The 26,822-nt window shown below is 43.1% G+C and overlaps 1 protein-coding gene across 1 annotated transcript; it reads left to right on the top strand.

Moving 5' to 3' along the window:
• Window positions 1–11,889: 11,889 nt before the first annotated feature.
• On the top strand, window positions 11,890–15,021 carry LEFTY1 (left-right determination factor 1). Its single transcript, XM_030448020.1, has 4 exons — window positions 11,890–12,154; window positions 13,002–13,236; window positions 14,080–14,319; window positions 14,634–15,021. Exons 1-4 carry the CDS (start codon window positions 11,890–11,892, stop codon window positions 14,971–14,973), a joined length of 1,080 nt encoding a protein of 359 aa, XP_030303880.1. The 3' UTR covers window positions 14,974–15,021.
• Window positions 15,022–26,822: the final 11,801 nt, after the last annotated feature.

The following is a 26,822-nucleotide window of genomic DNA, read 5'->3' as shown; positions in this document are numbered from 1 at the left end:
ACTGCTTAGCCCAGCCATAACAACTGCAAAGCCTTGTTGTAGGCCTTCCTGGGCTATGCCTTGACAAGCATCGATATCCTCATTACTGATCTGAGAGCAGTGTGAGGTTTTGGGTGTTAAACCTCTGTTTTGTGGACAGTTGCAGCTGTGGAGTATCTTTTCCTGACATAAAGGACTTTGGGGTCTATTATTAGCTTGTGAAATGCAACTGCTGTTGATGTGACACACTTTGGTACAAAACTAGGACATGACCTGAAACTTGCATGCCTTCATTTTTTCTAAATGTGTATGTTATCATAATGCCCATCCATGTATTAACCCTGTATGTATAGAAGCTGGAGGGAGTTAATGCATAATTGTCATAGCACTAACTATAATTAAGGCAGCTTCCTGAGAGACAGGGACATGGAGAAACCATCCATCATAATTTGATCTCTCCCACTGAAAAGGACCATGTGACCCATTGGATTTAGGTGAGTCAGTGAGCAGGTAAATTTGTCACCAATGTAAAATATCAATCTAATTACAGCTTGTAATGCTTTCCTCTCCTTGAGTATAATACATCAATTTTGGAGAAGAACTGTAGTGTCCTCAAGAGTCTTTGTGCTCCACAGCTGTCCTGACCATACATAGTAACTTGTGTTTCAAAAGTACTGGGGTGAGATCTGCACAGACATTAGCATCCTCGCCTTAGGTTCTGCTTTCCCTGGAGCAGAACCAGGGTGTGTGACTGCTTTTGCAGGAGCCACAAAATGCTTTGGGAGGTGTTGCAGTCTAAACCACTGGAGAGTCAAGTTGGTGGGGTTTGCTTGAACTTTGGACTGAAAATAAGTTTTTGTTAACCATCCTCCAAAAATCCTGTTTTACACTTTTTGTTTGCAGTATTTTTAAAGAGTCAATACATTAAACCTTTGATTTTATTTTAATGTCAGGTTAAATCAAAGCAAACCTGAAGCAGCAAAATGAGGTTACACTTTGTTAGCTTCTGTGTTCTGCCTGGAAACTTGCACCAATAATTATCTCTGTAGATTTGTGTGTCTAAACCCTTAGAATTAGGCCCAATCTGTTAAATTCAGATTTTGACCTTGCAACGAGAATAGCTTTCTGTTACATTTTGCACCACAGGACTGAATTGGATCCTTTGCAGATACAAGCACAGCAGGTGAGCACAGAGTGCCACTAATGGCAGCAGGATAATCCTGGAAGTGTTTGGGATGAACTGATGATGGGATGCAAAGTGCTTAGGCAGGAAGCTGTTAAGAGTTGTTACAATGGGAAACAGCTATGATCAAGGGCAGTGTGGCTTCCCCCATCAAGGAATATCCTTTACCTAATACTTGGCTTTACAAGAGCATGACTGTAAATGGTGGGATGCATCAGCATCCAGACAGTTTCAAGCTCTTGACTGCAGCTCAGTGCACACTGTAGGAATCTGGCTCCTCATGGGGCAGAAGAGTTACCTAAATACTGTCCGTTCCATAGCATGTTATCACCTATTGGGCATATCAAGATACTTTCTGACTTTCCTATCTCATTCCTCCCTACCCACTTTTATTCCTCTTTCTGTAGGAATTTATTTCCTCCTCTCACTCATCCTTACTCATATTTCCTTTTTTTTTTTGTGTGATTATTTTATTTTTCTCTTTTACTGTCTCTGGATCAGTTCCTGGGATGATACAAACACAGGTGAAAAAGCAGATGTGAGCTGACACTGTTGGTCCTGGAGCCCTGAGAGGAGCAGACCTGAAGTTTACCACCACAAATTGCCAACTGCGCTGGGGGAGGGGGAACCACGTTGATCACCATAGTGATCTGTAAGGTCCAGTTCAACCAAAGCCATGCCATGATTCTGTGATTCCTGTAAGACCTTGAACTTACTATTCAAATTATCACAGTGAGTGCATTTCTCAGAGGACATAAAATGGTAGTAGGATACCAGTTACTATCCACTTTCCTTAGAGAACAACATAACTGTTCTGTTGCTGCTGTGGTTTCTGGATCGGTATCAAGGCAATCCCAGGCAATATTATATGTATCTGAGCATTTTATCATTTAGGAAAGCATGTGTTTAAGAGTTTACCAGCCTGGGAACAGTGAAACACTGTTAAGCTTTCCTGCTACAAGGGACTGTGAACAAATCAAGTGATGCAGGCTCTAAAGAGTTTTAAGCACCAGTCTTCCAAGCCTGCTCCACATCATAATTTTTAAATCCCTTCCATTGGATTTGCAGAACCTGGACTTCATTGAAAACATCATTTTCTTAAAGTCTGCCTTTGAGGTTTCTAACAGATCTGGTCAAATTAAGTACCTCAAATTAATTCCTAGGCCATCTATGTCTCTGCTCTGATTGTAGTAATTTTTTTCTAGTTTTGCTGTCAATATTCCTTGTTCTGTTTTAGAATCAAAGCAGAGAAGAGGGACTAAGCAGCCAATTTTTGCTCAGATCTATGAAAAATAGACTCCAAATTCCTTTTTATATCTTTGAAAATCTTCTCCATGTGTATGATTTGTCAAAAGACCCTGGATTCCTTACTGACAACTGTTGAAGTTAATAGCCATGCTGCAAAAATAAAACAAATTTTAGTCACTATGTCTTTACCATAGCTATTCAGCCTGGAAAGCTGACAAGATACCAGCTTCAAATGCATGGCATTTCCTTCAGAATCTCAGGTTGAATCCCACATTAAGGTTCAGAAATGTATTTGGTTGCCATGTGAAAATGTTCCTAGGTTGCCATTCCTAGATTAATGCTTTCAAATAATCAAATGTCTAGGTAAGAAAATAAAATTAAAAAAAAACAGAACCACAACTAACTGAAGCTTGTGTTTTGCACTTTGAGTTACCTTGCCAAGTGAGGCAAGATTCCCTTTTAAAATCAAATGACCATGATGCATCTCCCAGGGTCCTATAGTATGAATGCTAAAAGGATTAAAACTAGTTGGGTCACACAGCTTTATTTTACTCTTTACAAGGACCATGTTAAATCTTGAGTCTTATTTACATAGATATGGGTACATGGCAAGAAACTACATAATTTAACCTTTGCCATGAAGTAAAATACCCCTTTGTGTTCTGGAGTCAGTAAACAAGGAACCAGTTTTTTTCCAGTTCTTTCCAACTGAAGTCTTTTTCATTAAGAAGTAATGAAAGTAAAAGCTACAAAAACAATACTATGATGATATAAATAACTGAAAACATTTTTGTAGCAACTTCTTGAGTACAAACAGTTTGTCCACACACCCTCCTTTCTGAACATTGCAGCATTGTTTGCAGGCAAAAGAAAATTAGAGGGCTGTATTTGTTGTTACGCAATTCTCAAAGGTAGAGTAAGTTAACCAATCCAGACAGAAGGGGAATAGAACGAAATAATAAATCAGCATAAATAAGAAACAGCTCACAAGGCTTTAAAAGATTAGTAATTGTTTGGAATGTTATTAACAGATTTTAAATCTTTAAAAATTAATTTCGGATACCCTGTAGCCCTATAAGACCATTCTCTAAAGACATAGCAGAATGTTGAAGGCAGAGAAAAGATGCCCACAAAGTTTGATGCAAAATTTAAAGCCAATTACGTGTGATTCTTTTTCTTTAAAAAGAATGAACATTAAGCATTGGGATTATAATTGATACAGATCATAATTTCTGAGATTGTTTTGTACCTCTTGGATCTCCTGTCCCCCCTTGAAGTCTCTTAGACATCCTCCTCCAGTATCAGCCCAGCACACCCAGTACTCATGCAAGTCTGATGTTGCTGGTTCTGTTCAGAAATCCAGTACTTCATCCTTTTGATCCATCGAGGAAAAAAATTGTGTGCAAGTAAATATTTTGAAATTGAATACATTTAGATTCCATGGTGTAAAACCTACTGACATGCAAGAGCACCAACATCACATCAGCAGCAGATGTTAAAGATGGAAAACAGCTATGTAAGTAGTTTAGTTCAATTTCCTGCTGCTGTAGTTATCTTTTTTCCAGTCAATGTGTTTGCTAAGGTCTTGCCCAAGATAATTTTAAATACCTCTAGTCAAGGCTGATGGAAGCAGTTACTCTGCAGTCTTATCAGATCTACCAAATTAGAGAAGTCTAAAGTATGGGCCAGATTTTTTTCAATGATGCCTGGCAACAGGATGAGGTGCAACAGGCACAACCTAGAACATAGGAAGTTCCATCTGAAGATGAGGAGAAACTTCTTTGAAAGTGACAGAGTGCTGGAACAGGCTGCTCAGAGAGGTTGTAGAGTCTCTTTCTCTTAAGATATTTAAAACTCATCTATATGCAGTCCTGTGCAATTTGCTTAGGGTGAGCCTGCTTTAGTGGGTAATTTCCAGAGCAAGAAACAGCCTTTTGGTTTTTTTGCACTAAACTAACAAATTGCTGTTTTGCACAACCTCTCACAATGCTTAGCAGAAGTTCATTTCCTGTCTTACTTACCTTGTCCATTTATCTTTATTTTTAGACTGCAGAAAAAATGTATCTTCCAGCAAAGACAGTAAATAAAGATATTTGACTTTTGTTAACATGTAGACTATATTCTTTCTGCCTTTTCAGCTTATTGCAGTAGTGGAAATTAATTACAGCTGCTAGAATATAGTGTAATTCTTTCTCTGCCTGTCAGAGTTTGGAAAAAGAGATTAATTTTCTCTTTTTCTTAACAAAAGCAGGAAGTCTGTTTAGTGAAGCAAAAGTTATTAGAGTTAAAATTAACTACAGAAAATACAATCCATAATTAAGCCAGTTTATTCACAATCACAGATGCAGTATGAATAGTATTCCAAGTGTACTGGCATGATGGGAAAACAGGAGCATTTCTAAATTATTGGAAGGCCAGTAACTACACAAACTTGGCGTAGAACCTGTAAGGAGTCCATAGAGCTGTTTGGCCCAAAAGCTGTGTCAACATGGATGGCTGATAGCACCATGTGCATTCAAACCTTCAGCTGACAAATTTTGCTACGGCATGCCTGATGCCTCCCTGACACACGTCACAATGACATTTATTGGAGAGCATTGAGGAATGCCCAACTTGGCAAATATTGCCAAGAGCAGGGAGAGTGTCTCAGGACCTCACAAGCCCTGCCTGGCCTGGAGGTGGGCTCTCACTTGCATCACTAAGGCAGAAAAAACATACTTTTAAAGAAAGCTGATAAACTTTTACAGTGTAAACATACAACTGCAAAGAGGGAGAAAAAACAAATCAAACAACAAACATTTTTACTAGGAAGACATATGGGCTCTGATTAGAAAATTAAGTGATGCCCCTACCAAACACAGTTATTTCTAATTCATGGAGACATTTCCTCAATAAAGTGGACTGTGGTGTGAAGCAAGCAATTTAGAGATATATGCTTATTTATCTGATTCAAGAGCATTTGCTAGATGTCAGTAGTTTTGCTAGTGGTCTTTTCTGTAGCCATCAGAGCAGTATCATATCCTTCTTCCTCAGCAACAAACCAAGCACTGTCAAGGGTAGTGGGGAGGAGACTACAGAAAAAGATATATTTACACAGTTATGACTGCTTGTCCATTAAAACAAACAAACAACAAAACCAACAACAAACAAATGAAAAAATCTTGCAGATCTTTTTTTCTGACAGAACACTGGCATTTTGCAAATGCTGCCAACACGAACCCTGCGAGCAAGCCAGATGACATCAGCTTATCTAGTACATGGTGGGACTTTGGGCATTTTATCCATTCCTCTTCCAACAGGCAATCTTTTAATCTTTTGTCTGGGCTGTTTGACCAAAAGGAGCCTGTGAGTAGAAGGCTGCCTGTGGAAGGCATGCTTGAGTTGGTGCAGCCTAAGATACACAGCACTGGAAATTACATGAACTGAGCTCAAGATCAAACCCAGTTTGCAGTATCTCTTTCAAATAAAATGGAGTTTTTACTATACTGGATATGTTGTGGGATAAATGCATAAGGGAACATTATTCCCACTCTTGTCTTGGGCTTCACTACCAGCAGCTGTGAGAGGATCTCAACAGGACATGTGGTCTGTAAGATGTTTTGTTGGAGATGGACAGTTCCGTCTGGCCTAGACTAGCAATCTTTGCCTAGATTAAATGAATTGGATAATTTTTGTAGAGCCCAAGCAGGTGATTCTTTGCAACCCAAAACTTGCTCCTGACACTGTCTCTCTAGCTGGTAGGCACAGTAAATGGTGGGGACTGAGAGTATGGTTCTAGTGGTTTTGGTATGAGATCTGTTCACTATGACATCAAAATGAATGTGGCTGGGCTCTGACATGGTTATATTTCCTAGAGTTCACAATATGGATGTAAAGTCTGTTTTATGATTTTATGCTCACTGTGGAGGAATGCATGTGTAAGGACAGGTAAGTCAGGGCCATACCTGATTGCGCTCAGAACCAGCAGAAGAGATGGAGTATAGATCAGCACTCTCCATTGAGTGGCTCTGCTGTTTTCAGTCTGGCCCTGGGAGCCAGGTAAAAGCTGGATGTCTTGTCTTGTCTTGTCAGGCCATATCTTATGAAATTTCTCCATGTTGGATTCTCACTGAGGAGGCTGAGGCTGTGGGAAGCACAAATGCAAATGCCAATGAGCTGGACTGGCCCCAGGGGAGCCCTCAGTGCTGTTCCTCTGTCTCTGTATACTGAACAGGCTATTCACACCCTGCTAACAGCATAGCTGCTTCTGGAGGCAGAAGAACCACTGGCTGTTGGCTGTTGGGGTATGTTGGTCAGGCAGCATTAGAAGGCAATGCCTTTATGCTCATCCTGCAGTTCCACTTCTGAAACCTCTAACCCAGCACTTCACATGACCAGCTGATTTTGTGGGAGCTTTTTTGTTAGCTCTGTAAAACTCAATATGCATAAGACTGAAAAAGAGTAAGAAACAGAACTTCTGCTTGGATTGTCCTTTCTCTTGTAACTGCATCTTCATAAATACTCTTTCTATCTCCACATTCCTAGATTCATAAGACCCCGACGTTGGGGAAAAGTGTACCAAAATCAACATAGAGGTGTGCTCCCATCTCCATATAGTAAGCCTGTTGTGCAAATCAGTGCATTCCTTGCAGCACATGAAAATTGTTGCCTTTCACATCACCTAAGCAAGGATTCAATCACAGAATTGCCATGGTAGGAAAAGACCTATAAGATCACCATGTCCAACCCCCCAAAAACCCCAAAATAACAACAAAAGCCCAAAACAAAACAAAACCCAAACCTCAACAAGCATAAAATAACCAATCAACCAAATAAACAAAAAAAATCACTATGCCCACTACAGCATGTCCTGAAGTACCTCATCTACATGGTTTTTAAATACCTCCAGGGATGGTGACTCTACCACATCCCTGGGCAACCTGTTCCATCACTTTACCACTCTTTCAATAAAGAAGTTCTTCCTAATATCTTTGGCCATTTCCTCTACTCCTATCATTAATTACTTTAGAGAAGAGTCCAGTACCCACCTCCCTTCAAGCTCCTCTCAAGTAGTTGCAGAGTGCAATGAGATCTCCCCTCAGCCTCCTCCAAACTAAACAATCCCAGTTCCCTCAGCCTCTCCAGACCCTTCACCAACTTGGTTGGCCTTCTCTGAACTTGCTCTAGCATCTCAATGTCTTTCTTGTAGTAAGGGGCCCAGAAGTGAATACAGTACTCAAGGTGCAGCCTCACCAGGGGCACAATCACTTCCCTTCCGCTGGCCACACTATTCCTGATAAAACCCAGTATGCTGCTGGCCTTCTTGGCCACCTGGGCACACTGCTGGCTCATATTAAGCCAGGTGTTGACCAACAGCCCTACCCTCAAGCAGATCAGCATTCCCAACCAACTTGATCTAACCTGCAAACTTGCTGAGGAAACACTCAGTCCAGTCTTCTAGATCATTGATAAAGATACTGAAAAATACTGGTACCAAAACTGAGCCCAGGGGAACACCCACTGGTGACCAGCCACCAGTTGGATTTAATTCCATTGACTACAACTCTCTGGGCCTGGCCATACTGCCAGCTTTTTACCCATCAAAGAGTGCACCTGCCTTTGCCATGAGCCACCAGTTTCTCTTGGAGAATGCTGTGGGAGATGTTGTCAACTTTACTAAAATCCACGTAGACATTGTCCACAGCCTATCCTTCATCCATTGGGTGGGTCACCTGGTCATAAAAGGAGATGAGGTTGATCAAGCAGGACTTGCCTTTCCTGAGCCCATGCTGGCTGGGCCTGATCCCCTGTCCTGCATTTGCCATGTAAACACACTCAAGATGAACCCCTCTGCAATTTTTCTGGGCACTGTGGTCAGGCTGACAGATGTGGATCCTCCTTTAGGCCCTACTTTTATGTGGGCATCACACTGGCAAGCCTCCAGTCAACTGGGACCCTACTTGTTAACCAAGACTGTTGATAATGATGGAGAGAGGCTTGGTGAGCTCCTCTGCAGCTCCCTCAATACTCTCAGGTGGATTCCATCTGGCCCCATAGACTTTAGAGTGTCCAGGTACCCTAGCAGGTTGTTAATTGCTTCCACCTGGGTAATGGTGGGGTTGTGCTGCTCTCTGTCTTTATCTTCCAGCTCAAGCGGCTGAATACCCTGAGGGTAGCTGGTATGACTAATGAAGACAGAGTCAAAGAACTCATTAAGTATCTCAGCCTTTTCCTCATCCTTGGCTGTAATGTTCCACACCCCTCCCCCCCAGCTGCATCCAGCAAAGAATGGAGATTCTCCCTGGCTCTCTTTTTATTGTTAATGTATTTGTAAAAACTTTTTTTGTTGTCCCATATGACAGTGCCCAGATTGAACCTTTCTAATTTGCTTTTGCCTTTCTAATTTTTTCTCTGTATGATCTAACTAGATCCCTGTACTCATCCTTAGATGCTTGCTTCTTCTTCCAAAGGAGGTAAACTTTCCTTTTTTTCCTGAGTCCCAGCAAAATCTCCCTGTTCAGCCAGCCAGGTTGTCTTCCCTGCCATTTCATCTCACTGAGCATGGGGACAGCCCACTCCTGTGCTTTTAAGATTTCTTTCTTGAAGAGCTTCCAGCCTTCCTGGACCCCTTTGTCCTTCAGGACTGGCTCCCAAGGCATTCTCTCAATGTTCTGACAGGCCAAAGTCTGCCTTCTGGAAGTCCATGGTGGAAGTTTTGCCACCCTCTCGTTACTTCACTAAATATCGAGAACTTAATGATTTTGTGGTGGCTAAGACCAAGATACCTCCAATCACCACATCTCCCACTCTTTTAATATGGCCTAACTGCAATACAACACATGTCCATGGAAATTCAAATTTGAGATAATTTTGTTTCCCAGGACAATAGTTACATAAGTAGTTAAACTTTTCACACTTTCTCTTTAAACTCATTTGATGTATTTACCAAAAATCATTGCATAGATATAGCCAGCAAATTGCTTTGAGAACTGGTTCTAACTAGATTAAAAGTTTAAATGTAGACATTTTCTCTTCATGAAGTGCTCTTTTATTAAAACTGCAAACTGCTCATCCCTTGAAGTCTCTCTAAATCCCTTGACATTTTGAAGGTGCCACACTGCTTCTAATACACATTACACAAAAAGAGCTACTTGAATTCCTGACTCTTTCTTGTTTGTATGACAAAAGAGAGGAATGGCAAATCCTCCAATTGGACCAGATAGTCACTCTCCTGTTAAAAGCCTACAGTCCACTTCTTCTGTTTTGTTCTTAGCTAAGCTTAAACTGTTTGGTCAATAATACTATTTTATGTGTGAAGTCCATAAATCATCTTCCAATACACGTTGGACAGTGCAGAGTCCTGGTAGGTTAGCCATCATCCATAGAAGTTGCATCTGGATCCAGGAAAGTCAGGTGTTGGTGAAGCAGCAGGCATTTTCCTTTCATGCATTCATGTTATTCTGAAGAGCCCTTACTAACATAGCAGGACCACTCTCCAGAACAAAGACAAATTGAATGGATAAAGGTTTACAGGACCAGGTCTTCTAAGATGTTAAAACAGAGACCATTACAAATGTGTGAACAGCAGTTTTATCCAGGTGACTCTGATTTTATAAATAAAACAAATTCACTGCTGGAATTGTATTAGCCAACACTTACAGATTGTATCTATAGGAAACTTTGGGTGCCTTTTGTGACCAAAGCCTCCAATGCTGCTCATCCTGTGACTGTATTTGCCCCATCCCATACAAATCAGTAACATACTATTTAGATGAGGGGGCAGCCCAGAGAGAGCAGTGGGGTTTACAGCAGCTTCTTAAGGGGCTGAAAGGATCACAGAGAATTCAGCAAAAAATATCCCTTAAGACATGAGTTTAAAGTTCAGGCAGTCAAATGAAGTGTATATTTTTAACTGCTATTTGTGTCTTGGAAATGAATATAACAAAAGATTGATTTGTTCAGAGAAAGATGCTACTTAAAGAGAAAGATTAAAGAATGTACTGCCCTAAGCCATGCACAAACTTTTAGTTTATAGTCCATGTTTCCATTTTAGGCTTAAAACTCAATTCAACCTCTAGCATCTAGAGAATTTATCATGCTTAAGGAGAAGAGGTTCTTAAAAAGTTATAAAGACAAAATGAGTAGTAATAGAAGCGCTAAGTTAGGTTCTTTCAGATGGCTTTGTTGCCCCCCTCTCAGTATTAGAGATTACCTCAGCTGGCACTTGGTTTAAGGAGCACAACCTGGTGCTTTTGTACAAGGTCATTTCATTGGGTCCTTAGGACAGACTCTTGTCAGGGCACACCATTCAGTCTGGACATTAGATGAAACTGGTCCAATCTTAAATCATTTATGGAGACACATAAAATCCAAAGAACTTCTGATGTTAAAGACATTTATGTGTATGCTCAGGCCCTTCTATACTTGTTACTACTGGAGAGGGTGAAAACCTGCCCCAAATTCTGTGCTTCTTCACAGTTTTGCTGATAAAATTTATTTTTCCAATTCACTTCTGAGACTGATTTAAAAAATAGGCTTCCATATCTTATGCCAGCAAAGGCCAGGGAAGCAAAGGATATGAGCTTCATATTCAAAGGTTGTCCTCAAGACAAACAACCAACCCTCCCCCAACCCCAGCCTTCAGGCTGCCTTCACTCTCCAGAGACTTCTCTCTATCATGGCTTTTAATAGCATTCAAAGTACCACACTGTGGAAAAGCAGAGGCAGAAAGGTGATCTGCCTTTATATAAAGCCTTCTTTTAATCACAAGTATTATTAAATCCAAAAGAATCCATAAAGAGTGATGGGGCTTTTTTCTAAAATATCAGGCCTGTACATCTTCTACTTTGTATGATTGAGAAGCAGTGTAAAAGGCCATAAACTATTCAGCTGCTGTGATTCACTGCCTTGATTCATGATCTTGATACAGATACACAGAGTTCAAAGTGGTACCTATCCCTGCCACAAAGTATTTAATTATTCTTTAATGCTTGGCATAAAGATGGACTTCCAGCAAAAGACGTATTTTCCTGATTGACATTGTCTGTTTTAGGTAGCAAGTCCCCTGTGATAAAGATTGTTGCTTCCTGTAAGAATTGTATGGTGTGGTACAGAAAGCAATAGACTCTGAAGATGCATTTTCTTGCTGACCTAGTCTGAACATAAGACACTGATCACTTAGGGGGTTTCTGGGTAAAACTTCACAGGGAATTAAAAAATTAGGGAAACTTCTTCTCTGTGAAGGAATTTGGAGGCTCCCCCTAAGCCTTCTTGTATTAACTTTAAATTAAAGGTGTTAAACTGGCATGTGTCTACTGACAGGCAAGTGATCCTTTTAAGTCCTCTGCTTCATCCCCACTTGTGGAATTTGTTGTGCCAGTGGGACAAGGCTGGCTATAAAAACGTGTTGCAGGAGACCTCCATCTCATGCAGGCAGCCTGCCACTGCATCTCTGTGCTAGGGAGATTGCCCCTTCATCTCTGCTTCCCTGACAGAGGAGGATGGACACAAGCTTCACCTGGATGCTCTGTGTCCTCTGCATGGCTGTCATGGTCCAAGCGTTTAGCCAGGAAGGGTTCAAGGAGGTGTTGCTGAAGCAGCTGGGGCTCTCTGAGGTCCCTAAATTCCATAAGAGAGACTTGATGGATTTGGTTATCCCAGACCATGTAAAGAACAAATACTTCTCCATGCTGAAGCACCAGAGGGTGAAGCGCCGAGCTTTGCCGAGCCTGGCTGGCATCCTCAGGGGGATCCCTGGCAATGCAGGTAACCTTTCTGCTGTCACTGTTGGGAGCTCACAGGGCACTGTGCTGCTGCCAGGGGAAGCCCACTTTCCCTTGGGATGGGCAGAGGCAAACCCGCAAGGGGAATGAGGTTTGGGTCTGCCTCCAAACCTCTATAGAAGAGGTGCATGTAACTGCATCTTAAAGAGGAACATGTTATAGTAACTCCTTGCACCTGGAGAGGGGGTCCTACAGTCCTTGCAAAGGGCAGGCTGCTGCTGGAGCTGGATAGAAGAGAAAAGCCTTGGTACCCAAGGTAGAAAAATTACGTAAAAAATAAATGTCAGGAGAAAGAGTAGACATTCATTGCAGTTTTCTGGCCGAAACACCAGAAAGTCCTCTAATAGGAATCACACCTCTTTGAGGATGTTTCACTCTCCTCTGTCCCCTGTATTTCTTATTTTTTTTTAATTACCTAGAGAAATACTAAGGAGGAGATCAGGTGTACAGATAAAATGACAAAAAGACAAGGACCCCTAGAACTTGTTTCTGTTTCAAAAGATGTATATAAAACCCTGGGTAGCAAACAAAAACGTCTTTTCATTGCAAGTGGTATTTTTCTGCTCTGATGCACTGGCACAGGGAGAGGGGTACCTTTCTGTATTTGTTCAATTTGGGGGCAACTTATATAGATTTCTTTCCATTGCCTCCAGCTTGAAGAGACTCAGACATAGAAGAGAAATTAGGGTATTTGCAGGACCTCCTACAAGGGCATGTGAAAGGGGTGTGTTTTGATGATAATCGTGGAAGAGATGTGGTGGCCTTGCTCACCAAGATGGCAGTGACAAGGTGTGGTTTTTTTCCCCCAACATGCACAGGCATGGCAGGAGAAGTCCTCTACTCTGACACCACCACACGCCAGAACCTGATCTTTGATATGGAGGGCAGAATACCTAAAAACAGTGAAGTGACAATGGCTGAACTGAAACTTTTCAAAAAACCTGTGGACAGAGCCAACCTGCCTGCCAAGCAGTCTCACAGGCCTGTTTCCAGTGCCAGAGTCAGCGTGTACTGGGTCCACCAGCAGCAGGATGGTACCAACAGGACCTCCCTGATAGACTCCAGGTAAAAAAGTGACCTCTTCTGAAGACAGGACTCTAGCTATGGGGTATAGATCCTCTGGGATGGGTGTCTTGTGTTTATGCCTCTCATCCATCTGATGGGATTACATCTGTAGAATCAGGGTCTATAGATTCTAAACCCAGAATTAATTTGTAAGAGCATATTAAAATTAAGATTGCAATATTATTAAGGTTAAGATTGCAATATACTATGATTTGTTGATAAAATGTATTTCTGTATTGAATGATGCCATGTACTGCTAGATCTTCCCCTCTAAAAACCTCCACCTGATTCACTTCTCTCATCCTCTAACTCACATGGGTTCTGGCTGTTCGTATTTTTTGGCCTGTTCTTTAGCTGTTCTAAATAAGTAAATAATGCAAAAAGCATCTGATTCTGTAGCCTTCAGCTACAGAAGTTTAACAACACTTGAATGCAGAGTTGGACAATAAACCTATTTTCTGGGTGGGTAGAAACTTATGGTGCTAACACAGCTAGGACAGAAGAAGGTGGGAGTAGTAGTGTTTACCAGGCTGTGGTCATGAATATTGAGGCTGCTTATAATATTCCACTGCCATATTTCTGCATGAGCATGGATGAATACCTTGACATGAACATGCACAAGGGGTTCTATTTAGCCATTCAGTGTCTGCTAGATCTGCTTGCTTCTTTTTGAGGTGTGAGTTACTTGCTGTGGGTGCTTGCCCAGAGCACTCAGCAAAAATTATCGTGTAGTCAAGACACACGACAATCTATGGTAAGAAAATTATCCTGCTGCAATAACAGTGCTGTAAGCTCTGGCTTTATCTGACAGCCTTTCTCTAATGCTGAGCCCTCATTGTGCAGGCTGGTTCGTATACATGAGTCAGGCTGGAAGAACTTTGATGTGACACAGGCTGTGCGTTACTGGCTGCAAAACAAGAGGCGGGAGCCAATGTTCCTGGAAGTCTGGATTGAAGGAGAAAGGGTAGGCAGCCATGCATCAGAAATGGCTAAAGCTGTGCATTTCATCTCTCAGGACCCGAAGGATAAAGCCCTAGCCAAGCCTGAACTCGTACTTTACACCCTAAACTTGGAAGACTATGGGTATGTATGAAACCTGAATCTGTACTGTCTCCGGTGTAACTTTGTCCCTGAATTATAGTACTGTGTGTGCCAACCCAGGGTGTGCAGCTCTTGCCTTCAGAAGTAAACTGCTGCAAATGGAGGACATAGAAAGTTGCTGCTGAGTCACAACTCTCTCTTCTCATATTTGTCATCTGAATATTCAAATAAAACCTAAGCATGGCCCAGGTTTCACAGCTCAGGGCCTGACTGTACTATTAACAGGAAAGATTATTTCTCCCACCTTCCCAGTGTCCAGTTCTGGCATCAGTTCTTGTTTCTCCCGTGGTACACAGGGGTCCTGGGGACTGCACAGAAGACATGGTGACAGGGAAGTCCTCCTGCTGCCGACAGAAACACTACATCAACTTCCGTGAGCTTGCCTGGATGCAGTACTGGATCATTGAGCCAGCAGGCTACCAGGCTTACCAGTGCTCAGGGGGCTGCCTGCATCCCCCCAGCCCCCTGCAGCCCTTTAGCTATGGGGAGCACACCTGCAGTGTGGCAGAGAGCTCCCCACTCCCCATCATGTACCTGGTCAAGAGGGGTAACTACACTGAGATAGAGGCAGCTGAGTTTCCCAACATGATCGTTGAGAAGTGCAGCTGCATCACGGATGGCATGGCACTCATGTGAAGTGCAAGCAGCCAGACAGGGATATCACCCAGTCCTCCCAGCCCCCAACTCCAGTCCCCACCCCTGGGGCCAACGATAAAGGTCCTGGGGAACCCCCAGATACCTGCCTGCAAGGGGCTGCAGCCTTCTCATGTGTCTTGCTACCCTGCAGAGGGGATGTACTTAAAGGCACTGTCCATATAGATGGGCTCAGAGGGGCATCCATCTTCACATGTACCTATGTGAGGTGTACATATGGAGACTAATGCAACTCAGGGCTTCCTTGATACTAGCTAGATTTCACTGGATTAAATGAAGCTGCATCCAATTTATTTCAGTCCCCACCCCACAGTATTACCCACTGGCAAAGGGGATCACCAGGTGAAGTAGCAATCACCATCACCAGGTGAAGTAGCAATGTGTGGGTTCAGCTTTTCATTCTTAGACTCCTGGTTTTGGTCCTTGTCTGTACAAGTCATGTTCCTGGTGAACTGGAGAGCAGAAGCACTTTCATGTATATATTGTATACATGCACACATATGCACACATATTGTACATGAATATATGTATTATTATCTACATGCATCTTGGATATATACATATTGTCTACATACATACCTACACATATGTACATACTTCCTAGACCTAAAAAGAACATATATATGTGTGCATGTATCATATGCATATATACATATATAGATATACAAAAGAGATTATCTGGAAATCAAAGGATTATATTTTTGGCCACTGCACCAGGGGCTTAACACAGTTTTGGATAAAATGTAGAGTCCTGAAGTTAGCATGAATATTAGGACTTAGGCTTGCTTGCATGAGTAACAGTTTGTGGAATCAGACCGTTATTTTTCTTCTTGTGTATTAGAGTTATTTCAATTTAGGAATATTTTCCAAGTTCTGTGTTCCTTCAAAGTCATGGAAACAATAAAATACCACTATTAAAGCAGCCATTTGTTTGCTTGTATTTATTCTTAGGTCTAAAAGTGAAGGGAAAAAATGTCTTATTTCTGAATGTACTCCAGTGCCGAGCTTGTATAAACATACACACAGTAACAGCTCTTCTCAGTTACCTATGTGGTCCTACCTGCTACTGGTAGAGCTTATCTGTTTAGGCAGGGACTGGGAGTAGGCTCAGTCTGCAGGGGGAGCAGAGCCCACAGCACCAGCTCTTCTCCCTGAGCTGCTGTAGAATTTAAGTCAACACTTTCTTAAAGAGAAAACCTAGAAACACATCTGACAGGAAAGAGGTGATGCTTTCCCCGTGGACTTCAGCAGTGCAGTACCAGAACCTGCAGGCCATCAGCTGGAGCTGTAGTACTGAAAGAGATGAGCTGTCTTCCACTTCCTCCCTTCCCATGTGAAGCATTTTAAAAACCTGACCCTTCCTTATGGACATCTGACCAACACATTTCCCTGAGGAAATGCAATAACAATGTGGTTAATTCCTTTCTGAACTGAACTGTTGGCCCTGGTGTCATCTATGATAATGATTTCTACACTTTGTGTCAGACTTTTCAATTCATAACCTACCGAGATACCAGTGGCTCTGGAGATGAAGTGGTCACTTCTGTCCATCTCTGTAGGACACGGTCCCCCCGAGGCCCTGGCTGAACCTACTCCTGGTGGAAGGGCTCTGAAATGAGTTTGTCTGGCCAGACAGGGTGGCCATGAGCCAAGGGCTAGATGAAAAGGGTAACCTGCTGAACTCTGCAAGGACTTTAGATTATTCATCCGGACAGCTGAGTTGTTAAATGTCTCTGCTGTTCTGTAGAACCTCATGTCTAAGATCACCCAGACATCTCTGCCTCATCTTGACATGGCACCCTGCACTTGTGTAAATGCCTGTGGCAAAGGAAGAGCTTTAAGGGGAGAAAAAAAAGGCAGAAGCACAGACTCATGAGCCATCAGTGCTGGGCTATAGCACAATGGGTTACTGCAGTCTGAACTGGATGAGAAATACCAGTCCCTGGCCATTTCTTTCTATGACTATGTAGCATCTCTCTGCATTCAGCCCCAGTTCCTTTCCAGCAGGTCAAGGCAGAGCATAGCCTGAAGGCCATGAGCTCAGCTATCAAAACCAAAGATTTATCCACAAAGCTCCCCAGGAAGAAAGTGTTTGAGCTGGTTTCTGCCTGAGAATGAACAGCATTAATCCCTCAGCCTCCAGCACTTGGACTCCAGACATCCTCCCCCAGGCCTGGCAGAAGTCTTACCCAGTGTGATCTGGGGGCCAGGCTGCCGCTGTGGTAAGCAGGGAGCAGAGCATCATAGCAAGGATGCAGGGTTGAGACCAGTGGGATGGACAAAGGCTTGAGCCCTCTTCCGTTCCCCTCCACCAGGATCCTGCACCATGTCCAGCTTCCCTCACTTTGCATCAGTCTCCCTTTGCTCTGGTATCCTTGTGGACTCAAGGTACAGAAAAGCATGTGGCAGGTTGCTGTGGATGTGTGTGACAGCTGGAGATGACAAGAGGGATGCAGTGGCCAAAGACACCCCATATTACTGCAGTGGTCAAAGATACCCCATATTACTGGGGGGAGAACTGAATTCTCCCTCAGTCCCACCCAGTGCGTGGTCTGGTCCAGTGCCAGTGTTAAGCACGGAGTAGAGGAAGAGGTGAGGAGAAGCTGATTGATAGAAAGTTATAAGCATAAGTAGCCTGGGCGGCTGCAGGCCACGGTGGGCATCGCTAGCACCCATGCCTGGCATCTTGCATCCCCATCTCTCTGTCCCTGTGGTCTGTACTCCCTTTACTTCCCAGCAGCCACATGTGGGGCCTACTAGGGACTCCCAGCATTGCCCAGGCCTTCCCTACTCGACTGTGCACAGCATCACCATCTTCTGTTAAAGTGGGTGAAAAATTAAACTCCTTAATTTAAAGTTAACTAATTTTGCTACAGCCTCATTTGGCTGGATGACATGCTGTGTATGATGGATGCTGCGGGTAGCTTTTAACACATGTTCAGCTTTGCACGTTGGGGGGGACAGGACACTATTCAGACTCCAGATGTCTTTGCAGTGAAAATTCAGCAAGCTTGAAAGTCAAGCTGCTGTGGAGAAGGCCAGATTTCTACAGTGTGAACTCCTATGCAGAAGGCTGTGGTTGAAATACTACCACACGTGGTGCTCCTCCAGACACCAGCATATGCTGCTGGGAAAGTATCTCCCAGCCTGTCAGTCATCTTCAAACCAGGCTGCATTTTCTGTGATACCTTCTGCATGCTACCTCATTGCTTTTATATCACTAAAATGTGTAAGGTGTACAAAGGCTGTCAAGCTGTCATGTTATCCTTTCCGTCTGAATGACATCACAGTCTCTGAGGAAAGGCAGAACATCTTAGGTACCTGTCAGCAGTGTGGTTCAGCATTAACATTTATGTTGTGCTGTAAAAAAAATAAATAAAAAGGAAGATCAGAGGAAGAGCAATGCAGCAGTGTAATGAACCACGTATAAGCAGAAACTACTTAAAAAAATGTAAAGGAGTTGTAAGGCAAAACTGATGTAACTTATTAATTGAAATAAGTAAAATTTTAGGAAAAAATCACATTTGAGGAAAAATCACATAAAAGCAAACAAAAGAGATATGCAGAATAGGGTTCACATAACAGTGAAACAGTAAGAATTAGACCAAACCAGATTCCAGTTAGATAAAAACACATCCCAAGTAGTCAACAGCCCAGACTTGAGACAGGGCTGAAAGGCATCTGCCAGACAGATGAAAGAGATGGGAAGGAATACTTCCATAGCTTATCTTCATACAGCCTTGAGCACTGGCTAGAAAAACATTGGGAAATTGGATTCACTGTATTAGTATGACAATAGAATAATGAGCTATTAGCATACTAAAATGCTCACTCATAGGGTAGAGGGACCCCTACTAACAGTGAGCCCCATACTCTATGAATACACATACATAAACTTTTGAGCATTGCCACTTCAAATGGAAGTGAGGAATTAGCAAACCAGTCATGGGTGTGAGTGATAGAGTAACATTAGAGGTACAGTTCTTTGTCGCAATTTTGGGACAACAGTTTTGGCAACCCAGGCAGCACTGCCATAGAGCCTTACCTGTATTGTATTGCCTCCTGACGGCACACTGGACCACCCAGGGCTCCAGCATGCACCAATTTGTTCATCAGGGAACTCCAGTGGATCCTCTCCAGTGTTGAGCAGTGAGCAACTCAAAGGCAGTGGTATTTGGCTCTGCTGGAGCTGAGTGTTTGAAACAGTAGTAATTCTTTTACACTTGTGATACTGGTACAACTACTTCCAGTGAGGTAACTCCTGGTTCTCCTCTTGGATGCAGCTTTACAAATTGGAAAATATTTGGGAATGTTCTAATGACAGAAGAGAAACTAATAAGGTACTGTAATCACTGTCGGCCACTAAATGTAACTTTATTATATCTTAATTAATGATGTTTTGTTGTAGCATGGATAAGTGGGATGACGTGCCATATGTGGATGCTTTTGTGATTTTGTATGGAAGGCCAGAGATTCAAAAGAAGTGTGGTATTAACGAGAATTACATTTTGTATTCAGGACTGAAAACTAGTAAGAAAGATAGTTGTTAGCTGGTGAAAGGGGATGAGGATGTGGAAGATGTGCAGCTGTTTGTCCCCTAAGCTCTCCCTCCCCACCCTGAAAATGCACCACCTGTGTAGGAGGGGAGTGAAAGGAGGGAGAGCAGGCAATCAGAGGATACGAATTTCACTTCAGTGGCCAGAAGCATGAGGGGACAGTGTCCCACTGTTCAAGCCCCTTTAAGACAAGTGATTGGGGTTGAGGGGCGGTTTATTTATGTATATGTCCCTTTGAGAGTGTCAGATTTGTTAAACTGGAAACAGCCTGTGGAGTTTTATCAGGTTAATCTGGAGGGGACAGTTTAGCTGTTTGGGTGGACCACAAACCTAAGGACAGAATTCTTCTCTATTCCACCCCCGTCCACAAAGAAAAGATAAAAGGGGAATAAACACTGGAGACCAGAGTAAATGAGATCTCCGGAGACTGAAAACTGTAAACAATTGGATACAGATTTACTAACACAGGTGTCATGGTTTAACACTGGCCTGGCAATTAAGCCAAATGACAGATGCTCACTATTAATCCTCCTCCCCTACCTGATAAAGGAAGGAGAGAGAATAAGAGAGAGATTGATGGATTGGAAACTAAACTACACAACTTTAATAAAACAGTAATGATAAATAGGAAAAAATACTAAATATATACAAATATACAGGAAAATGGATATCACATTACTCCCCTCTTTCCCCCAGTAACTCTCACGTCACCACTGAGGCCGCAGGGCAGCCCTGGGAAAGTCCAGGCTGGACTCCTGGAGTCGGCAGCAGTCAGGAGCTGGAGGCAGGAACACACAAATACGGGCTGGCACGGATCAGGAGCACACGCAGATGAACAGACAGAATCCTCCCAGGAAGCTGAAGCAAACAGGGACAGGTGAAGAAGGGGAAGCAGGAAGGGGAGAGGAAGAAGGGGTTTGACCTTTCTGATCCCTCAAATTTATACTGAGTATGACATTTATGGGATGGAATACTCTGTTTGGACAATTTTGGTTATCTATCTTGTCCATTCCTCCCCAAAAGAGGGTTTCAGGTGAGACCTCTTTACTCCTCTCCTTCCGGAGGGCAAAATGTTCCACAGAACTTAGTAGTGTCCTTGGCTCTGCATACCAGTCTCTAGCTATAACTATAAACATCGAGTGTTATCAGCCCCAGAAGCAGACACTGTCTGAGAAACTTGCTGTGAATTTGCTGTGAAAGCAAAAGTACAAGACTGAAACCTACCCTGTCCCAAACCAGGACAGGGGAAAGGTAATAAGGGATAAAGTAACAAAGAATACAAATATCTACAAAAATACATAAATACAACCCTATAGATATGGGCTCTGATGAGCACGCAGCAAACTGGTGGCAAAGAAGCACAGGGGAACAGCAGCGCAGCAGGCAGAAAGAACGCAAGAGGAGCTGCTGGCATTCCCGACCCTTTAGAGTATGGACAGCAAATGGGAGGGAATTGACCCCTCCCTCCCTCCCTTTGTGTTCCGCCCCTCTCCGTCTGAAAGCCCTCCTTTAGTTCTTCATGTTCAAACGGTGACAGGTACATACAGGCTACTCAAAATGATCATGATGACACATAACCCCAGTGGGCAAGATATCCAGGCACTTTCAGAGATGCCCTCACTACTGAGGAAAAGTGAATAGTTTCGGAGAAAGTTTAAAAAAGAGGAACAGAAATGTACACAAGATGATATTAATCTGGTTATGCTCCAGAAGAACACAGGTTGGGATCCTGACTCCAGGAGGGACCTGGAATGGATTTAAGCAATATCAGCAGTTAATCTTATATGGGGATCAGCTTGTTACTGCTATAACTGAAAGTAATCTTCAGAGATGTGAATAAGAAAAAAAAAAAAAAAGCAGAGGAAGATGTGCAAGATCATTGTCTTTGGCAAACTGCCCAAATCAAGCCTTGTTAGGGTTAAATCAGTGTGCATATTTCCTGGAGGAGGGACACTGGAGGAATGAATGCCCAAACAAATGCTGAAAGATAGGCAACAGGAGAATTTGGAAACTGATGTGAATTTGATGGTGGGGGAGAAATCTCATTCAGGCAGAACGGTATAGGAGGAAATCATTAGATTTGCTTGGCTGATCATCTGCTTCCAATTAATCAGGGCTGTGTGAAACTATAAATTTTATTAGCAGAGCCACACACTCAGTAGTTACTAGCTGTGAGGGCTCTTTAAGTAAACTAACAGTACTGATTTGTTGGGGCAAGTGGAAAGCAAGTTTTAAAGCCATTCCTGAAATTGATGGTGTGCACAATTGGAAATAAGAAATGTACTCATTAATTTCTCTATGGACCTGACATTTGGCCTTGTTAAACCTCATACAATTAACCTTGGCCCATTGGTCTTACCTCTCTAGGTCCCACTGTAAGGCTTCCCTACCCTCCAGCAGATCAACACAGCCACCTAGCTTGGTGTCATCTGCAAATTTACTGAGGGTACACTCAATCCCCTCATCCAAATCGTTAATGAAGATATTAAAGAGAACAGGCCCCAGCACAGAACCCTGGGGGACACCACTCATGACCAGTCACCAGCCAGATTTAGTTCCAGTCACTACCATTTTTTCAGTGCAACCATACAGTCAGTTTTTCATCTAATGCAGAGTATATTTATCCAAGCCAAGTGCAATAAGTTTCTGGAGAAGACTGCTGTGAGAGATAGTGTCAAAACAGGAACAGCGTCGCCAGCAGGTCCAAGGAAGTGATTCTGCCCCTGTACTCAGCCCTGGTGAGGCCACACCTCGAGTACTGTGTCCAGTTCTGGGCCCCTCAGTTTAGGAAGGAGATTGAGGTCCTGGAGCAGGTCCAAAGGAGACCAACCAGGCTGGTGAAGGGACTCGAGCACAGATCCTATGAGGAGAGGCTGAGGGAGCTGGGGCTGTTCAGCCTAAAGAAGAGGCGGCTCAGGGGAGACCTCATTGCTGCCTACAACTACCTGAAAGGAGGTTGTAGCCAGGTGGGGGTTGGTCTCTTTTGCCAGAAGACTTTCAACAAGACAAGAGGGCATGGTCTTAAGTTGTGCCAGGGGAAGTTTAGGTTAGATATTAGAAAGAATTTCTTTACGGAGAGAGTGATCAGACATTGGAATGGGCTGCCCAGGGAAGTAGTGGATTCTCCGTCCCTGGAGATATTTATAAAGAGACTGGATGTGGCACTCAGTGCCATGGTCTAGCAACTGCAAGGGTGGTTCAAGGGTTGGACTTGATGATCTCTGAGGTCCCTTCCAACCCAGCCAATTCTATGATTCTATGAAAAGCTTTACTAAAGTCCAGATAGACAATATCCACAGCTCTTTCCTTATCCACTAGGCGAGTCATCTTGTTGTAGGAGATGAGGATAGTCAGACAGGAGCTGCCTTTGTAAACCCATGCTGAGTGGGCCTGATCACTTGGTTGTCTTGCATGTACCGTGTGATGATACTCAAGATGACCTGCTCCATAGCCTTCCCTGGTACTGAGGTCAAACTGACAGGTCTATGGTTTTCCCGGATCATCCTTTCGGCCCTTCTTGTAGATGGGTGCTACATTTGTCAGTTCCCGATCTACTGGGACCTCCCCAGTTTGCCAGGACTGTTGATAAATAATGGAGAGTGGCGTGGTGAGCACTTCTGCCAGCGCCTTTAGTGCCTTGGGTTGTATCCCATCTTGTCCCGTAGACTTGTATACATCTGTGTGGCACAGTAGCTCACTGATCATTTCGTCACGGATTATGGGGGCTTCATTCTGCTCCCCATCCCTGTCTTCCAGTTCAGGGAGCTGGACCCTCAGGGAGCAACTGGCAATTCTGAATAAGACTGAGGCAAGGTGGGCACTCAGCAGCTAAGCCTTGTCCTTGTCCTTGGTCACAAGTTTCCCTCCTGCATCCAGTAGAGGGTGGAGATTCTCCCCAGTCCTTCTTTTACTGTTGATGTACTTATAGAAACACTTTATAATATCTTTAATGATACTGGCAAGAATAAATTCTAGCTGAGCTTTGGCCTTTCTAATTTTCTCCCTTCATACCTTGCATCAACTTTGTACTCTTCCTGATTTCCCTGCCCTTTCTTCCATAGCCAGTAGAGTTTCCTTTTATTTGTGAGTTCTACCCAAAAATCCTTGTTCAGCCAGGGTGGTCTTCTGCCACATCAGCTCATTTTACAATTCACAAGTACAACTTGTTTCTGTGCCTTGAAGATTTCCCTCTTGAGGAACGTCCAGACTTCCTGAACTCCTTTGTCCTTGAGGACTATGTCCCAAGGGATACCATCGACCAGTCTCCTAAACTTGTCAAAGTCTGTCCTCTAGAAGTCCAAGAAGGAAGTTCTATTGACCTCCCTCTTTACTTTCCTAAGAAGTGAAAACTCAGCCATCTCATGGCTGCTTTGTCCAAGGTGGCCTCCAACTTTTGGTTGTATTAAAGTGAGTAAAGAAATGTGGTAGAAAATAAACCCCCTAGCAATCCATCTGACTCTCAGATATTAAAGGAGCTGGGGGTGGCTGGGCTTATATTCTGAGTGATAGCCAATTCAACTTTAGTAGGCTGGAAAACAAGGGTCCTGATGCACTATTAACACCATATTACTAAAGAAATTACCGCAGACATGTGCTGGAATTTGGCCTCACTGAACAAGGTTTCATATCACAAGACTAATGAATAGTGTGATTTATTAAAGCAATAGTATACAAATTCTTTTGGATTGCCAGTGATAGATTCCTGTCTGCAAAAGAAGCACATGCAAAATAGCTAGCCTATGGAGTACTCTATATCTTGGGGGACAGGGAAGGAGCCTGGCCAGAAACTGTAGATGTAGAAATTTACACTATTAAAGACTCTACAGAGGTATAGGGAAAAGGGATACACTAGTGTTCAAATCTTACCCAAAGGCATCTCAATGGGGGAGAAGAGAGGCTCAGCCTGTTGACTAGTTCCAGAGGTCAGGGGTGTCCCTGTGATGGTGTCTTCTCTGTCTTCCATTTCCCACTATTTTTACACTGTTTTACCTGACAGGTGGAGCTTGAGTGACTCTAGTCAAGCATATCTTTATTGTGATTGGTGCAAAGTTCTCTCACTTCGTGTTTAAAGGTATAGGCTACAAAAAATTAAGTGCACAGCTTCAATGAGGGGTGGTTGCACCTTGGAGGTGGGCAGCTTTAGGGACGGGGTGTGTTTTTTATCTCAAAATTAGATTATAATGAGCAAAAGTACACTGTGGGAACAGCATTTGTCAACGAGTGGTAGGTTATTGGCCCAGGGTATCAAAAGTGCAGTTAGTTGGCACTGTTGCCACAGAGTGTAGCTGCGGTGTTTCCACTCTGCTCCACCCTCCATGCAATTTCTCTTGGTGTTAGCACACTGAGTACCCCTGATAGGGCCACATTTATGGTAATCATGGTACACTGGCCACATTCCACTGGCTCCAAATACTGTACCTTTACTTACAGAGCACAAACGCAATCTAGGTAATTTCTTACAATTCTAGTGATTGTTCCACACCTTCATATCTCCCACTAGACCCTCTCTGTTCACAAACAGTAGGTCTAGTAGAGAGCCTTCCCTAGCTGGCTCAGTCACCAGCTGTGTGAGGAAGTTATCTTCCACACACACCACTTCCACACACTTCTCTGGGACTGCTTCCTGTCTGCGGTATTGTATTTCCAGGAAACATCTGATAAGTTGAAATCTCCCATAAGAACAAGGGGTGGAGATTCTGAAACCTTACCCAGCCACCTGTAGGACATTTCATCAACCTCTTCACCCTGGGGGTACCCATGATCAGTGCTCCTATTCCTTCCAATATCTCCTGGACCATCCCCTGGATAAACACGCAACCTCTAACAAAGGTAAAGGATTAGAACGAGTGACAGGCTCGAGTTTTACATAACATGCAAAAGGACGGCATCTCTCCTGGATTTATTGAAACATAGAACTGGCTTATTTCTTGGTTTTCAGGCTTAGCAGTTGGTTAAGGAAAATTGCAGGATTAGTAGTAATCTTTATATTAGCATTTGTGTGTCTATATATATACTTATCAATGCACCTTAAGATGCTACAGCCAAGCTCTGTCCTCAAGGAAAACTCTTCCCAGTCTTAATAAGGAGAAAATGCAATTTCAACCTAATAAAATATCATTGGGCAAATATGTCCAAAAGGAAAACATGGGGAGAATTAAATACTTATGAGTTTATATATATTTAAGTCTCAAACGGGGAAACTGATGTCACTTATTACTTGAAATAAGTAAAATTTTAGGAAAAAAAACACATTTGGGGAAAAATCACATAAAAAGAAACAAAAGAGACATGCAGAATAAAAATAGGGCTCATTTAACAATGAAGCACTAAGAATTAGACTGAACCAGATTCCAGTTTGTCCTGGTTTGGACCAGGATAAAGGTGGTTTTCTGTTTCTGTACTTTTGCTTTTAGCTAAGTCCCTTGTAAGTAGTCTCTCTGAAATTAACAGCAAGTTTCTCAGACAGTGTGTGCTTCTATGATTGATAACACTTGATGTTTATAGTTCCAGCCAGAGACTGGTATGCAGAGCCAAGGACACTGCTTTCCTCAGCTCTGAGGAAAATGTTTTACTGTCCAGGAGGATAAAGAGGCCCCACCTGAGCCCTCCTTTAGGGAGGAACAGACAAGATAGATGCCAGAATTGACCAAACAGAGTATTCCATCCCATATACGTCACACTCAGTATAAATTTGAGGCATCACGTGGGCCGAGCCAGATCTTTTCCTGCTTCCCTTCCTTCACCCGGCATCCTGGAAGGATCCTGTCTGTTCATCTGCCTGTGGTCCTGATCCGTGCCAGCCCATATCTGTGTGTTCCTGCCTCCAGTTCCCGACTGCTGCCGACTCCAGGAGTCCAGCCTGGACTTTCCCAGGGCTGCCCTACAGCCTCGGTGGTGACGTGAGAGTTATTGGGGGAAAGGGGGGAGGAATGTGGTTTCCATTTTCCTGTATATTTGTATATATTCAGTAATTTTACCTATTTATCACTACTGTTTCATTAAAGTTGTGTAGTTTAGTTTCCAACCCATAAGTCTCTCTCCCTTATTCTCTCTCCTTTCTCTATCAAGGAGAGACAGATTAATAGAGAGCGTCTGTTATTCGGTTTAATTGCCGGGCCAGTGTTAAACCGTGACACAGTTAGATAAAAACGCATCCCAAGTAGTCAACAGACCAGCCTTGAGACAGGGCTGAAAGGCATCTGCCAGACAGATGAAAGAGATGGGAAGGAATACTCCCTACAACTTATCTGGGTTACAGCCTTGAGCATTGAGTAG

The sequence above is a fragment of the Calypte anna genome, chromosome 3, assembly GCF_003957555.1.
Source record: "Calypte anna isolate BGI_N300 chromosome 3, bCalAnn1_v1.p, whole genome shotgun sequence".
NCBI classification, from domain to species: domain Eukaryota; kingdom Metazoa; phylum Chordata; class Aves; order Apodiformes; family Trochilidae; genus Calypte; species Calypte anna.
The sequence above is the reverse complement of the archived record's forward strand: the minus strand, read 5'-3'. Positions and strand labels throughout refer to the sequence as shown.

Coding starts and splice junctions, on each gene's coding strand:
- LEFTY1 (XM_030448020.1), top strand. CDS start 11,890: ATGGACACAAGCTTCACCTGGATGCTCTGTGTCCTCTGCATGGCTGTC. Junction 12,155..13,001: donor GGGGATCCCTGGCAATGCAG/GTAACCTTTCTG, acceptor GCATGGCAGGAG/AAGTCCTCTACTCTGACACC. Junction 14,320..14,633: donor CTAAACTTGGAAGACTATGG/GTATGTATGAAA, acceptor CGTGGTACACAG/GGGTCCTGGGGACTGCACAG.